The sequence below is a fragment of the Panthera pardus genome, unplaced genomic scaffold, assembly GCF_024362965.1.
Source record: "Panthera pardus isolate Hobbes unplaced genomic scaffold, ASM2436296v1 HiC_scaffold_13, whole genome shotgun sequence".
Lineage (NCBI taxonomy): Eukaryota > Metazoa > Chordata > Mammalia > Carnivora > Felidae > Panthera > Panthera pardus.
Window position 1 is genome coordinate 87,721,274 of NW_026526688.1, and position 17,680 is coordinate 87,738,953.

General features: G+C 35.4%; 1 protein-coding gene across 2 annotated transcripts in view; it reads left to right on the plus strand.

Annotated features, from left to right (window-relative positions):
- SLC7A11 (solute carrier family 7 member 11) overlaps nucleotides 1-17,680 on the plus strand; it is a 91,096-nt gene that overhangs the window by 65,270 nt on the left and 8,146 nt on the right. Inside the window, exon 12 of one of the 2 annotated variants that reach the window (XM_019419722.2) lies at nucleotides 8,395-15,809. The exons of the other annotated variant lie outside the window; for it this stretch is intronic. Coding sequence (XP_019275267.1) covers nucleotides 8,395-8,462 — 68 coding nt within the window. The 3' untranslated portion in view covers nucleotides 8,463-15,809. Of the gene's footprint in view, nucleotides 1-8,394; nucleotides 15,810-17,680 lie in introns of those variants that run through there. 2 annotated transcript variants of the gene reach the window in all.

The window sequence follows — 17,680 nt, forward strand, 5'->3', positions numbered from 1 at the left end:
GCTCAGGGGCCCAAACCATCTTCACTGTAAGGCTAAAATGAAACTATGCATGAGAAATGTTTTGGAAGCTGTTTTTTTTTAAACAAAAACAAACAACAACAAATAAAACAAACAAAAAACAACACACATACTGTTATTTTTACTATGGCTTGTGGAGAAGATTGGTTTTGTGCTAATACTTCACAGACTTAGCCCGTTTTGGCTACAGGTCCCCATACTTGTACCAAGTGTTCTTGGGTAAATCAGCTTTTGCAAGGTTAGTTGTTTCAGCTGATTTCAAAAATGACTGAACATGAAAAGTAAAGCTAAAAATACTGCAATTGCTATTTGCTCTTGGGGCTTGCAGATACTGAAAACACCAAATTCAGACTCACTGGCTCAACTTTGTTTGAAAGGATAGTGTCATGGAGTTGATTATCTCCAAAGGCAAAAGCCTTAAATGAGCATGGATGCAGCTGAATTCCACATGCTCTGCATCTTTTCTGGGCAAGCAGGAAGCTTCTATAGAGGGTTACTTGGGTCTGCTGAGTACCTCTGTCTGACCCCATGGATGTAGATGACCTAGAAGGAGAAGATGGTTTAGCTCTAACAGCTTACTCAGGCCAAAATCAGTCACTTCTGCCCAAACCTCCTTTATGATGACAATTATTCAAATTTTGAGATCCCAGGAGAGAATATGAGAGTCAGAGGAGAGAATGTAACAGAACTGATTGAACACGGAAGAAGGGAATGGGTGTGCAGAACCAGAAGACAGATTCTTTGCCCCTCTGTGTGCTGCTGAATAGAAGATCTAAATTGAGCTTTCAGAAAGGAGAATGTCACACTAGCAAAGCATCAGGATCTCTAAGTTGTTCTCCTTTTCTCTGAAACTGATGCTGTGTTGTGACATGGATAAGTAAGAGGTCTAAGAAAGCAAAGGGCTGGGGGTCCCAGAATGCAGAAACAGACTTTTGGAAAAGGCTTTTGTTCAGTAGATAAATGTGAGTAGGCAACCCTCCCCCCGCCACCCCCCCCCACATGCACAGAAGTGAGCGCGCACACACACACACACACACACACACACACACAAGCCAGTCATGGGAGGAAGAGTTGGAGAGGATGTAAATTTAACCTCACTGCTTTGCAATCCACTATTGCAGATGCCTGAACTCTCCTACTGTTTCAACCTACCAGATAGCCCTGGTTCCTTCTCTGCTTACAAAAGCCATATATCCCATTCTATTGATGGATACTTACCTTCCCACAATCTATTTTTCTTGGGTAATTTTACCACTTCCCTTTTCTGTAAACATGGATTTTTATTACCCTTGAGCACTCCCTTGTGTTCCACACACATCTCAGTATAGAATAGGCTGTTAACAAATGTAATTTATTCAAGAAAAATTTACATGGAGTTTGCCATTTGCCAGAACTGTGCTGGGCTCTTTATAATTAATGTATATTATAAAAATTAGTGCGTGAAGAAAAACAACTTTGAAGAACACTATTGCAAAGCAAAGGATAAAAAAATATACCTTTTGCAGTGACATGAAATGCTGCTTGGAAGGGACTATTACAGTTGACAAGTCATGAAAGAGGAGAAAGATTGTATGTCTGGATGAGAGACGATGTGGGTCTGAAACTATCAAGAAGATCGGCTCTAGAGGCTCCAGCATCAGTAGCAGTTTGAAGAGGTTCTGTAGGGATTGATTACAAAGATCAGAGATGAACAAGAACTAACACGCTGAGAAACTAGCATTGCTGAGTTCTAGGATTGCCAAGATAAAATAACCTTAGAGATCATCCAGCCCACTAGTTTCTATATTTTAGTGTCTAGTAGAATCACAGATTTCTGAGCCCCACCTTCAGTTTCCAATTTAGTAGGTCTGGAATAAGGCTTTGAAAAGTTGCATTTCTGGTATATCAGCCTATGCTAGTGATCCCAGTCCAGTGATTACATTTTGGGAACTACTTTCTAATCTAAGCCCCTTCTTTTAATTAAGTTGTTTTTTTTAATTGAGTTATACTTGACGTTATGACATTGTATAAATTTCAGATGTAGAATGTGTTGGTTTGATACATTTATATATTGCAATATTACCACACTAGCATTAGTTAACGCCTTTTATCATGTCACATCTTTGTCATTTCCTTTTGTTATTGAGAACAGTTCATATTTAGTCTCTTAGAAATTTTTACAATACAATATTGTCGACTATAAGCACTATGTTTTGCATTAGATCTCTATAACTAAGTTTGTACTCTTAAACAATATCTCTCCAATTCCCTGACCCCCTAAACTCTGGCAATCATCCTTTTACCATCTATTTTAACAAGTTCAGTGTTTTAGATTCTATAATATAAGTGATATTATACAGTATTTGTCTTTCTCTGACTCATCCCACTTAGCATAATGTTATTGCAAATGGCAGGATTTCCTTCTTTCTCATGGCTGAATATATTCCATTGTGTGTGTGTTTACGTGGGTGTGTGTGTATAATCACATCTTCTTATCCGTTTTTCTGTTGATGAACACTTAGGTTGTTTCCATATCTTGGCTATTGTGAATAATGCTGCAATTAACATAGGTATGCATGCAGATATTCCTTTGAGATATTGACTTCAATTCCTTTGCACAAATCACCAGGAATAGGATTGCTGGATCATAGGTAGTTTTATGAGGAACTGCCATTATGTTTTCCATAGTGGGTATACCAATTTACATTGCCACCAGTAGTGTATAAGGGTTCCCTTTCCTTCACATCCCCACCAATATTGGTTATCCCTTGTCTTTTTGAAAAAAAAAAAACATCCTAACACGTGTAAGGTAATGTCCCATTATGGTTTTGATTTGCATTTCCCTGGTGATTATTGATGTTGAATACCTTTTCATTTACCTGTTAGCCATTCCTATACCTTGGTATGACATTTGAAGAAAATGTCTATTCAGGTTTTTATTTGGATTATTTTCTTTTTTGCTATTGAGTTGTAGGAGTTATTTATCTTGGATAGTAGTCCCTTAGCAGATGTATGATTTGTGAATGTTTTCTCCCATTCAGTAAGTTGTCTTCTCAACTCGTTGATTATTTCCTTTGCTGTGCAGAGCTTTCTAGTTTAGTATAGCCACGCTTGTTTTAGTTTTTGTGGCCTGTACTTTTAGTGACTTATCATTGCCTAGACCAATATCAAGGATCTTTTCCCCTATGTTTTCTTCTAGGAATTTTATGATCTTGGGTCTTACACTTAAATCTTTGATCCATTTTGAGTTAATTTTTGTGAATGGTGTAAGGTAGGGGCCCAAGCTAGGGTTTCATTCTTTTGCATGTGGATATACAGTTTTCCTAGAACAATTCATTAAAGAGACTCTCCTTTCTCATTGTGCGTTCTTGGCATTCTTGTCAAAACTTAGTTTGCTATATATGTAGGGATTTATATATAGGCTCTCTATTCTGTTCCCTTGACCTATGTGCTTCTTTTTATGCCATTACCATACTGTTTTGATTACTGTTGCTTTGTAATATGGCTTGAAATCAAGTATTTTGAGGCCTCCAGTTTAATTCTTCTCTCTCAGGATTCCTTTGGCTATTCAGGGTCTTTTGTTATTCCAAACAAATTTTAGGATAGTTTTTTTCTATTTCTGTGAAAAATGTCTTTGGAATTTTGATTGGGATTGTATTAAATCTGTAGATTACTTTGGGTCATATGGACATTTTCACAATATTAATTCTTCCAATATAGGAACATGAGATATATTTCCATTTATTTGTATCTTCTTGAATCTCTTTCATCAATGTCTTATAATTGTCAGTATACAAGTATTTCTCCTCCTTGGTTAAATTTGTTTCTAAGATATGTTATTGTTTTTGATGTAATTGTAAATGCAATTGCTTTCTTAATTTCTCTTTCAGATAATTTGTTGTTACTGTATAGAAATGCAACTGATTTCTATATGTTGGTTTTGTATCCTACAATTTTACTGAATTCATGTATTAGTTCTAGCAGATTTTTAGTGGAGTGTTTAGAGTTTTCTATATATGAGATCACCATCTGTGAGCAGAGATCATTTTATATCTTTCTGATATGAGTGCCTTTTATTTCTTTTTCTTGCTTAATTGCTCTGGCTAGGATTTCCAGTACTATGTTTAATGCATCCTTGCATCCTTGCATCCTTGCATCTCATTAAGCCTACGTAATGATAGGTAAATGATCCTCTTATTAGGTTGTTGAATTTTATTTGCTAATATTTTGTTGAAAATTTTTGCATCTGTATTCATCAGGAATATTGGTCTGTAGTATTTTTTTCTTATAATGTCTTTGTCTGACTTTGGTATCAGCATAATGCTGGCCTCATAAAATGAATTTGGGAGTGTTACTTCCTTTAGAATTTTTTGGAACAGTTTGAGAAGGGTTGGTGTTAACACTTCTTTAAATGTTTGGCCAGTGCAAACCATCTATCCCCAGGCTTTTCTGTGTTGGGAGGATTTTTACTAGTGACTCAATCTCCTTACTTGGTATTGGTTTGTTTAGATTTTTTACTTCATGGTTTAATCTTAGGAGGTCATATGTTTCCAGGAATTTATCCATTTATTCTAGGTTATTCAGTTTATTGGCATATAATGGTTCATAGAAGTCTCTCATAATCCTTTGTATATCTGTGGTATCAGTTAAAATGCCCCCTCTTTATTATTTTAATTTTTGAGTCCTCTTCTTAGTTAATTTCACTATATTTCTTGATTTCCCTTTTGATTCCTTTTTTGACCTATTGGTTGTTCAGGAGAATCTCTACATATTTGTGAATTTTTTAGCTTTCCTCTTGTTATTGATTTTATCTTTATACCATTGCAGTTAAAAAGATACTTGGTATAATTTCAATCCTCTTAAATTTGCTAACAAGGTTTTGTGACCTATCATGTGATCTATCCTAAAGAATGTTCTGTACGTGCTTGAGAAGAATGTGTATTTTGCTATTGTTGGATGGAATGTTCTATATATGTCTGTTAGGTTCATTTGGTCTAAAGTATCATTCAAATCCATTATTTCCTTATTGATTTTCTGGTCTGGGTAATCTATCCATTGTTGAAACTGGAGTAGTGAATTTCTCTACTATTGCTGTCTATTTCTCCCTTAATAATTGCCTAATATATTTAGGTGCTCCAGTTTGGGGTACATATATGATTAAAATTATTGTATCTTTTTGATGAATTGATCCTTTTATCATTATGCAATCATCTTTTTTGTTTCTTTTTACCATTTTTAGTTTAAGGTCTATTTTGTCTGATATAAGCATAGCTACCCCTGCTCTCTTTTGGTTTCCATTTGCTTGAATTATCTTTTTTCATCCCCTTACTTTCAGCATGTGAATGGCCTTATGCTTAAATGTGTCTCTTAGAGGTAACATGTAGACAAATCTTGTTTTGTTTTTTTTTTTTAATCCATTTAGCCATACTGTGTCTTTTAATTGGAGATTAAGCCATTTATATTTAAAGTAATTACTGATCAATAAAAACTTACTACTGGCTTTTTGTTAATTATTTTCTGATTGTTTTGTAGTTCCTATGTTTAGTTCTTCCTCTCTTGCTTTCTTTATGAGTTGATGATATTTTTGTAGTGGTTTGTTTTGATTCTTTTCTCTTTAACATTTGGGTATCTATTATAGGTTTTTACTCTATGGTTACCATGAGGCTTTCATAATACATCTTATATTTATAGCCATCTATTTTAGGCTGGTAACAACCTAACTTCAATTGCATAGTAGAGTTTTACCCATTTACTTGCCTCCGCCACACAATTAATTTTGATGTCCCAATCTGCATCTTTTACATTGTGTGTCCATTAACAAAATATTGTACCTATAGCTACTTTCAACAATTTTGTCTCTTAACCATATTGCAAATCTCAAAGTCATTCACACAATACCATCGCAATACGAGAGTATTTTCAGTATGACTATATATTTACCTTCACCAGTGAATTTTACACTTTCATATGTTTTCATGTTACTATTTTTTTTATCTTGAAGAACCCTCTTTAGCATTTCTTATAGCCAAGTCTATCGGCTATAAATTCCTTCAGCTTTTGTTTGGTAAAATATTTACTCTTCTTTATTTCTGAATGACAGCTTTTCTGAATGAAGTATTCTTGGTTGGTGGCAGTTTTTTGTCTTTTGGTTTTTTGTTTTGTTTTGTTTTGTTTTTCCTTTGAGGCCTTTGAATATATCACCCCATTCTCTTCAGGTCTGCAAGTTTTCTGCTAAGAAGTCCGCTGATAGCCTTAGTGGGGTTTTTTGCCCACAGAAGGAAATTCTAGTTAAGGAGTCCCTCCTTGGCACCTGGTCTGACATGCTGGCACTCAGAGCCCCCAGAGTAGCATTGGAGCTGGCATCCTCAGATTAGACCACCGTGCCTGGAACCTGAGGCATAGGTGTGCTTGCTGTGGCTGTAGCATTGATGTCTACAGTGTGGGCGTCTGCAGATATCCCATGCAGCTGGTACCTGGGTCTCAAAAGTTCACCAACCGTGGCTCCTGCTGGCAGGAGGGAATGCAGCAGTGCCAAAGGTCCTGGCATAACAGAGTGCAGTGGTGGCTTGGGCCCAGAGGGGCAAAGTAGCACAGCCTGAGGATGTGGTGAAAATCTCAACTCTGGCACCAGTGCACTCACAATAGCAACAGCATAACTCTGATAGTGGTCTGTTAAAGGCACATGTTGGGACCCAGGGATCCGGGCACAGAGCAGTAGCAACACTGCCTTGGCAATGACATTTCAGAACTACAACCAGAGACCTGGGGAGTAGGGTTAAGGGCAGCGGTAGCCTTGTCCCAGCAGTGATGGATCAGAGCTCTGCCTTGAAGCTTGAGGGGTAGGGCCCAGGGTAGTAGCAGTGCCCCTAGCGATGATAGGTCAGAACTGTGACCTGGAACCCACAGGACAGGGGTCAGGGAAGCAAATGCCCACCTTGGCAATGACAGTTCAGAGTCCTGGGATGGGAGTTCTCAGAGCAATAGTGGAACAGCCCCAGTAATGGTAGCCAAAGTGTGACTTGGGACACAGGAAGTGAGTGACACTTAGGGTAGTGGCAGTGCCCCTGGCAATGATGAATCAGAGCCAGGACCTGGAACCTGGGGGCAGGGGGCAGGACAGTAAGAGTCCGTCTCTGAGCAGCAATGACAGTTCAGAGTCTTGACCTGGGCGAGTTGTGAGGGGAGGGCTCAGGGCTACAGTAGCACAATCCCAATAATGATAGCCAAAAAGTAGCTAGGGACTCTGAGGTTGGGGCTTAATGGAAGGGAGCTTGCCTGAGTAATGGTGGGATAAAGCCCCATTCTGGGGCTAGAGTGGGCCAAGAAAAGTGGCAGTTCCAGTTGAGTGCATGGTGCTGTGCCGTGGCACCCAATGCTTGACGGCGGGGTAGGTACATCAACAGCCAAAGCCCGCAAAGGCCAAGTCTCACCTCAGCAGCAGCCCCAGCCTCAGAGAGCAGATGAGGAGTGGGGGCACTCTAGGATTCTGCATCAGCTGGGACCAGCATCACTGAGGACTGTGGGAGACCTCAGTAGCAAAAGCTGCAGTCATTCACAGGATGAGGCTTGCTGGGGTCTTCCAGCTTCTGACTGGGGATGGGGTGATACAGGCAAAATGCTTTCTCTATATTTCTATGTAGACATCAATTTTTGAGCTCTGCCACACTTTTGTTCCTTTTTCTTTGTTGTTTGGAAATCTCCCTGAGCTGTTTTCTTCAGTTTGTAGCTGTTTATTTATTGTTCTTGGGTCTCTTCAGTTTGTGTGCATGCGTGCATATGTGCATGTGTGTGTGTGTGTGTGCACGTGCGTGTGTGTGTGTGTGTGTGCGTGCGTGTGTGTGTGTGTAGAGGCAAGTGTTAGGACTTCCTAGCCCTCCATGCTGCTGATGGCACTCCCAAATCCCTCATTCTGCAGATGAAGTAATAAAGCCCTGAGACATAAGATGTTTTACTCAGTAATATTCTACAAGTTTGAGACTGGACATTACAGTATGAGTCAGTTTGATTTTGCTGAGGAATTGGCTGTAATCTCACAGGTACTAAAACAACAAAACAATTTTAAACCGAATATGAAGTGTAGTTTTGAATGTTTATTTATATCTTCCTTCTGTTGCCTCAAAATATTTTCGGCTTCCTGGTCTATGAATTAAAGTTCCTATTTGAATACAAAATATTAATGTATTCTTGCTGAGAAGCCATCATGGGAAGTTGCAGAAGTGACAAATAAATTAATTGAGCATGATGGGATTCTAATGAAGTAAATAATTCTTGAAAGCGCTCTGTGAAATAGGCGGTTGTGTATTTTCAGTATTCAACCCCAAATAATTCTCATGTTGCTGTTTTTATACATTTCTGATTTCTGTACATTTTTAATTTCTCTTCTTTATTCCTTTGTAGACAGAATAACCAGAACATTACAAATAATACTGGAAGTTGTACCAGAAGAAGATTGTCATAAATTATGAATTAATGCATTTGAAATCTTGGCAATCTATGCTTGGCCTTGTTTCTGCCCAAAGGGCTGAAACAAAATGTGGATCTTCACTTCATTTTATGAAAATCCAGAAGATTTCAACTTTGGTGATGGACTAAAGGAATCAGTTATTTCTATTTGTATCTTTTAGTGTATTCAAACTGGTTTCTAAGAAATTTAGTTATAACTCCATGTAGTTATAGAAAGTGGATATGCAAGCCTTCCATGAGCTCACATGATTTTTGAATCCCTGATACCTATATGAAGTTAGAGGAAAAAGACTACTGCATGAAAAATTACTTCAGTGGTCTTTATAACATATGGCTAAGAACCTTCAAACTGAACACCAAGATGTTTTCTGTATATATGGGATCTATAACAGATAATTTTTGCATACTGTAGTTGACTATACTGTGAAAAGTGTTTTCTATTCTTCTGGGGGATAAAAGGCATGCGTCATCATTATGGACCAAGCAAAGGAAGAAATTTATTTCACATCAGCATTGTATTGCTTCCCCATAGATACTAACTTAGATACCATCTTGTAATGAATTATACCCAGAGCATTTTGAACAAAGGGCAGGGGTGATATGCCCAATTTTAATGAATACATTAAAGAGCTTCTAGGGGCTGTTGTTCATGAGAAAAATCCAGGAATTATGTCTAAAAGTTATTGATAATTGATGATGTTAGGGTGTTTTCACTCATTATCAGGAAGCTCCATGGTTATGGGCCACTTTATTTTCATGGCAGCCCATTTGATCAGGAAAGGATGTAGCATCTTTCTTAGCAATACTCAGTTTGGTATTAAATACCAGTTTGGTACTAACACTAAGCAATACTCAGTTTGGTATTAAATCATCTTAAGCACAGTCACTTGTTTCGCTAATAATTGGCCCCTTGATAACATATCTAAACATGTGCATTTTTGAATCTTCAAATTGCCATGTCCATAAAAGACAGAAATCACCAAGAAAGAAAATACCCAAAATATTATGTCCAACACTATAATCCCATCTATATGCAGTGTTAGTAATTATGAACATTTTTTTAAAATTTCATAGTTATTTTTACACGGTGATAAATTTTGACAGTTTATACATTTCCTTTATATATTTTATATTCTGTTAAAATATCTCTTCAGCTATAACTGTCCAGATTAATTAGGAAAAGGCATATATTTACATAAAAATTGAGGAAGAAAATGTCACAGTTAAATAAGTTTTACAACTGATGTTTCTAAAAATTTCCCATTCTTTATCTCAACTTTGTCAGTAATTTCCTCACCTTAATTATCATTCAACTTGCAAAAGAGATAACTGATAACAAATTTACTGAAAGGTGAAAGTGTGTGTGTGTGTGTGTGTGTGTGTGTGTGTGTGTGTGTATTCAGACAGGTGTTTTAATGCTAAGTTTGGAAAATATTGCGGAATTTTCAAATAAGTGTCAAATAATGGTAGAAAGCATAAATTATTATTTACATACAACCAAGATCAAGTAGTCCATCATACCTGAGTATGTTTATCCTTTAATTTTAAAAGTAACAATTTTGGAAAGAATTACACTGATTAAGATAATCAAGAGCTGATAGTTCATAAACAATTGACCAAAGTAGAAATTATGACTTATATGAGGCAATTCCAATTCACTAATTTCAATTTTTGCTCTTGATAACATTTAATACACATCCAAGATGGACATTTTTTTTTCAGCCAAACCTGTGTTTGGGTCTCTAAGTGAATTCATAAAAATTCCTTCCTTCTTCTCTTACCATATGGTTTTCAAATTTTGATCTGTAGTCTCTGCTTCCTGTATCCATTTGTCTGTATCTCTCCCCACTATATTGTTACTGAGGTAAAAACACATTTTCTTTATTTTCCTTTATTATTATTATTATTATTATTATTATTTTTATTTTTTTTTTTACAGTTTAGGCCCATATATATAAACCAAACTCTTCTTGAGATTTTTTTTTCCCTAATGAAAAGAAAACTGATAAAATCTCATGGAGAGGTTTGCGTAGTTCTTGATTATTCTTGAGAATAATGTGCCTATATCTTACCGTGGCATATAGGTCTCATTTTGTTTATCTTTTTAAAAATTTTTTTTTAATATAACATTATACAAACTGACTAGGATACGTATTCATTATTTTTTCCATCATTTTCAAAACTGATTTTTGCATTGTTAAATTTCTAATGCTACCGTCATAACATTTTAACCACAGAGAAAGTCAGCCAGTAGTTTTTTTTTAAAGTGATGAAGATTAAGTTGTGCTTCAGCTTACTGTTAGGATACATCACAGCAAGATGCAAGGTTTCTGAAATCAGCAAATTGATATTCATTAATTATTATTCAGATGGTATCACATCAAGCCAATTCTAGTTGAAAACTCACCTGCACACTAAAATGTATATTTTTATTTGTGGTAAATAAAATTTTCTTTCTCATACATTTAAAATTATATATAGAGAGAATTATATATAAACCATTATATGCAATATACTCATACCAGTGTGGATATTCAAATGTTTATATACATATTATGAATTTATTATAATGCAAAGAGTCAAAGTGGCCCATACAGTTTAAGACAACTGATATACTCTCTTTCAAATGTATACTCTTTGGAGAACATAGTCTCAAGTATTTCATTACGAATTAAACAGATCTAGTAAAGACTTCTAAAACTAGAACAGTTTGATTAAAAAATGGACTGATTCTCCTTACATAATTTTGAATATTTCAGTAAATGTTTTTGACTCATTTTTAAACATGTTGGATTATTTTCCCGAGATTTTTCTTTGATCAAATGAAGAAAACCGGACTATTATAAATGATTCAGTTACCTAGAAGTAGACCTTGTTCTTGTCTCTAGGAGATTAAAGACTTGGAATAGAAAAGATGGCAGAGTCCATACCGAACATAAATGTTAAGTGTGCACACGCACAAATACACACATGTGTTTATACTGTATCTGCCCCATCCCTGCTGGCACAGAAGTAGGACAGGTTCTTAGGTTACGTTAGCAATGCATAGCGGTTTCTTGAACACTAAAATATGTACCTTGAAACAAATTTCGGGATTATTTTATGTGGCTAGTAGAATTGTTTCTCCAGTTGCTATTTGATAGATTAACAGATGGTTAACACGAGTATAATTACTTAACATAATTTTTTTATGAACTGTAATCAGTCATCAGGAAACTCATTATTTTCTATTTATAGATGAATGTAGTGCTAACCAAGAAAGGGGGCATCTTTGATCGATAGTGGATTTCTTATAATTGAGGTATAGGTTATGAAAAGATAGAATACTGAACGTCAGAGTAGCAGGAAATGACGGATAGCACGTGACTGGAAGTGATGATATTTTGGTGTAATTTATCGTGCAGCATAGTCAGAGAACTATTGGATCTTAATTGTTGTGGAAAGGTGGATATCCCGAGTAGCTAATGGGATGTAGCTTCAGTGCCCTCACTTAGACATGCCCCTTTCAAGTCTGTACCTAATTTTGCATTAAGAATTTCTCATTAATTTTCTTGACGGAGATCAGAAAAAGTATATACATTTCTGGCCCTACAAAATCTGCATCTATCCCCGTGAGTAAGGTAAAATGACTTCCATTATTTTTTCTATTAGAAATAAACATGGGCCGTTTATAGAATGTTTTTAAATAAAGTTTTGAGTTAATTTAAGTATCTATATATAAAACTACAAATGAGTGTCTCATAATATATATTACTTGATATAAATGGAGGGAGTTCATTTTTGACATTTTTTTTTTACGTTTCAGTTCTGAGTGATAGAAAAACAATGAATGGGGTTTTCATTGTTACTCTCTTTCTTAGTTAGGAAAAAAGAACTCTCGAGAGATTTGGGATTTGAGTGCAGATGAGTAAAAGACTGATTTTACTTAAATGTAATCTTGCTTCATTTTACCCTACATGATATGCTGTATGTTGGTGCTGATGATGTTTACAGAGTCGCATTTTACTTGCTAACAATTCAAAGTCAGGAATTAAAGTATGACATTGTGTAACTGGCAAGAAGCTTGTGGTGGATATAGAGTAGATAATGAGTCATCTTGACAGCTTCTGTTTACATACTTTACATATAAAGTAAAAGAATTGATTACCTATAAGTGTATTTTAGGTTTATTTTCTCATAAACAGTATTTTACATGTATCTCAATATATATAATACCTAAAAGTGTAACCTCTAGGTAGTATTATTAATGCACTTAAAAAGGTATTTTAAGAGCCAATTTTTGAAGATAATCCTTGCTTCTTTTTGTTGCATTTTCAAATTATTTGGTTTCTAAAAAATGTTTGGCCTATATTTAGATCCTATACAAAGTCACAAAGGCATAAATCATGGTCTCACAGAAAGTTCTCCAGGTTTCCATGTTGTGAGATATTGTCCTTCTTTAGAACTTCCTAAGGATATTAGCTTGATATTTTTGAATCATTCTGGTTTTTTTTTAATGGATCAATGATTTCCTTTATTTTGTCACATTTTGGCATGCTATCCTTTCGATGGGAGTGAGTCTTAATTTGAATTTATACAATTACCTAGATATCCTTAGTGTGAAACTACCACGTGGCTTACATTCCGGAAGTCCTCATTTCTCATCTCTTTGTTACCATTGGCTTTAAAATATCACTGGGAGGTAGTTATATGAAATAGTTATCTGTTACATGTGTGTATTTCAACTACTTGGATCAAGGGTACATTTATGGTATATATCTCTCAAGAAAACTGTGGAGCAGTAGGCATCTGAGAGCCATGCAGATGGGTGCACTGGTTTGAAAGTGAACATACTTGTTTTTCCCTCAACATACACACTACTGACTTTTTTCAAGGCATGACTTTCAAGTGAATTAATTTATTGGTTAGCAGACTTGCTTGCCGAGTCCTTATTACCTCTTGAAGCCTCTAAAGGTCATGCCGAACGCTAGAGAAACAAAAAAGACTAATGCACAGTTACGTCTTTTGCAGAAGTGACTGTATTTTGAGCACCTTGGGTGACAGTGTATTTTGCACAGAGTCTTGTGGGAAAACATTAGGCTTTTGGGTGTTGCATCTGTGTAATTGGTTGGGTTGTGAGGGATCTGACTTGCATGAGGATTGTGAAGATAGACCTCACTTATCTAATTAACCGTCTTCAGCACTTGCTCAGAAGCTCATTTGTAATCACACCTGGAGGCAATGCAATGTGGTTCCCTGGTTCTAGGTTTGAACTGTCTTATTTCAAAGGATTTCTGATTTATTTTTTCCATAGAATTTCTCCTTCATTCCAAATTTCCATATACTGACTAATGCGATATAAAGAAATATTATATTCAAGTAAAATAATGCTTTGGGGAAATAAAACAGATTGTTTCAAATGAATGTATGCTTTTCACAGAATAGAGGTGATCTACATGAAACTGTGTGTTTTAATGATTTCAAACACTACCATATAGCACTTTTGAATTGCTTTGGAAGCAAAAGAACAATATATATCTAGGGTTATTACACAAACCACAAGAATCCTCCAAAAAATTTAAGTAGTCTTGTATTTTTTTTTATCCTCTCCCTGGAGAAGTTTTTTTACCTAATAGTTTCCCTTTAGGATTATTACTAATGCTGTAAATCTGGATCTAAACTTTTTGATTCTTACATCTTGAAAACCAGATTCTTCTTTTGACACTATCCATGTACAGAGAGTGAGATATGGCTTTACTCTTTTAGGATATTTGGGGCCAATGTTATTTTGAACACAGGCATGGGCCTCAAGTTTCTATTTCTTTGTAGATGGGTTGCAGTACAACAGTAATGAGTTTTCAGTGGTACCCTCAACATTTTGAGAACTTTGCAAATGTACGCATCAGTCGTGTTAAAAGCGCATTGCTTAGTATCATGAAATATAGTGTCTTCTCTCTGTGCCAAATTGGTGAGCAGACATGTAGTTGTGTTTTACTAATGCTGAAGTTGGCTACCTGTGGTTTTATAATAAGTACAAGTCAGAAAAAGGCAAGACAAATGGCCTCTCATACTGAATGCTTGGCGAACTTAATTTGTCCTACTTTTCTGACGAAGCTTTGACTCTAGATTTCATAGAACTTATTTTTTTTTTTCTACTTATCGTAGAGTGGATTAGATGGTAGTGATGCACTGGTAGAGATAGTGTTTAGTTATTGACTCAGAATTCATTTCATGATGAATTTTTTGCGTCTTCTTATTGTATGTGTATCTGTATTTACTTTATAGGAAATGGGTTTAGTGAGCTTTGTGTTAAAATCTGACCTAGTAATGGTGACTTCTTCAATTATCAAGGGGTAGAAAATATGTGTGTTGGTATGTTTGTATCAACACATTATTAGGTACTGGATATGAATGTATTTAAATGCCTCTGACATTCTACGGCAAGCATCAATAATTTGCACTCATGGAATCAATTAGCCCAGTGAAAAATGGTAGAGTATTCTGGAGGGTTGTGCTGGCAGCCATCTCTTTGATCTATGCTTAAATTGTAATTTACAGACCAGCTCTATCCCTTAACTTGAATCTGGAATTCATCTGTCGTGACCTTGTACCATTCCCCTAAGTAAGGAGCAGGGGGAACAGGGTTTGGTCTGGTGATCTAAAGTACAAGAACAGAGAAATCCAGCTGAGGAAGAATGAGCCTCAGTATCCTAAATGGTCCTCATCTGTGGTGGGGTTTCTTCACTCTGGCGTTATGATGATAAAACTTGGTAGAGGGGTTTGTGCATCTTTTATACAAATTTTATACAACGTCTTATATTTATAAATTCTTAAATAACAAAATTCCTTTTCTGCATCTGTATTCCAACCATATTAGGAGTACTGATTTTTTTAGATATTTGATATAAAAATATAAATGGTGTAAAGGGACTTTCATGTGTGAATTGTGTTGTGTTGCTTAAGGTTCTCTGGCACTGATGCCTATGCCATCATATAAGCATCATATGTGAAATAAAATGGATTTTTCTATAGTTTAATGATTTCCCTCTGGGGAGAGTTCTGCTGCAGCAATCACACTGCCAGATGATGTTTATGGGCTATTTGTATAAGTGGTAAGATACTATGAAATAAGAGTGCTTTCATCTGGTAGAAACATGTCTTGACACATGTGTTTTGGATGGAATAAATTTTGGTGCAATATGATGTCACTCAATTTTGCAATGAATTTAATTTCAATTGTATTTATGTATATGCATACCAGTCATGCTTCTAGTTGCTTCAACCTTCATATATGTATTTTTGTCCATATTTTTACTTGAAAATATTTTAAATGGAAATGAAATAAACATTTTATAGTTTGAATAATAAAAGTCCTGCTTTGCTTTTTTTTTTTTTTAAATTTTAAACCAGTATACATCCCAATAAATTGAAGGCTTTCATTTTAATGATTGAATTTATCAATCATTGACTCTGATTGCCCCAGGATGTTCTTTCTGAAACACAAATATATTAAAAGGCTTCCATGGTTTCACATTTACTTATTTATTTTTCTGGCTGGATAAAATCCAAAAGCCTCTGCACAGTGCAGGACTTTTCATAATCTTCCACCTTTCTTTCTCCAGCTACAAATGACCACTTCTAACCTTCTCTGCAGCCATATTAAATGTTTTATCAGTAGTTTAACAGCAACAGCAACAAAAAGATGCTATTATTTCATTCGACATACTGTGGATTCTTACAGGAATTATATTTTCCTCCCCCATTCCTATCTTCTGCTTTCCACATAGCAAATTTCTATCCAATGTTCAAGACTGAGTCCAAAAGTCACCTCTTCCAGAAACCTTCCCCAAGACTGATCCCAGAATACCTCCACCATCTTGGATGCACCTTTTTTGTAGAACTCATTACACCAGTGTAATCAATAGACTTGACTCCCTTCTCTGCCTAAATTTGAAATGGGGTGTGTGTGTGTGTGTGTGTGTGTGTGTGTGGTTTTTTTTGTCTTTCACTGACTAAAGCATAATAGGTATTCAATGTTAATTAAATTAATGTATTCAGTGAATGAATGAATGAACAACTTTTATTCATTAGGTTTCATGATAAGCTTTTCTTAAATGCATTTTTTATTACCTCGAAATTTAAGTAATCCATTAGATTCTATGGAAAGAATATTTCTATGGAATACCTTAACTTCAGAATGTAAGAAAACTAGAGAGTTTCAGTCTCTGTCCCCTCTTCCACTCTTCTCCCATCTCATCATCTCCTCCACTCCCCTCCCATTCTCTCTTTTTCTCTCTTCTCCCCCTGTTCCACCCCCAGTTCATGTAAGTAAGTGAGTCTTGATGGAGGAAATAAACAGTGAAATGACCTATACTACAAACTTTTCCTATGAAAAGACATTTAGGCTTTTATATTTTCAATAATATATATATATATATATATATATAATTTATTTGTTTCTATTTTCATAATAATAACTTAAAAAATGCTCAGAAATGTAGAGCAAAAGGAACCTAAAGTTCTCATGACCAAAACTCTCTTTGAAGTAGACACAGGAGATTGAGTAACATTTTCCCTGGTGAAATGCTTTGGGAAAACAATAAAAATATTAAAGTAATCACTTTGACGCCTGTTAAATTTAAACAATTTTGAAAAGAAATATAACCTATGGGATATGTAGATGTACTTACTTTAAAATTAATGAATATGACTGGATATGTGTTTAATAAAATATATGGAAAATTGAGAGAATACATAATGTATAATAATTTGCTTTTAAACGCTCATTAGGCTATTACATATGCTGGTTTAGGTTCACAAAGACTTTTGCTGCTGAAACACATCTAAAATTTTTCTACTTGAATTTGTAGCCTATGTCTAACTTACAAAGATTTGAGATCTTTATAAGCTGTAATAAGCATTATGTAAGCTGGGATGGGGTGGGTGAGCCATGGATAACTATTGCTTTTGCCTCCACATGCCCTAAAGATTATATTTGCAGACTTCCTAGAGCCCTGACTTTGACAATCAAGTCTTCATAGCCATCTTGTTGTTTTTATAGTCTTAAGCCTAAGAACACCTGGTCACCAGCAGGCATGGGATAATTCTCTCAAAAAATGTTTGATGTTTGAAAGAATTCAGAAACAAAAAATGTAATTAGGATTCATTACCTTTTAAAACTTAAGCTTTGAAGATTTATTAATCTCTGAAAGATGTGAAGCAGGACTTCAAAGTTGTTAAT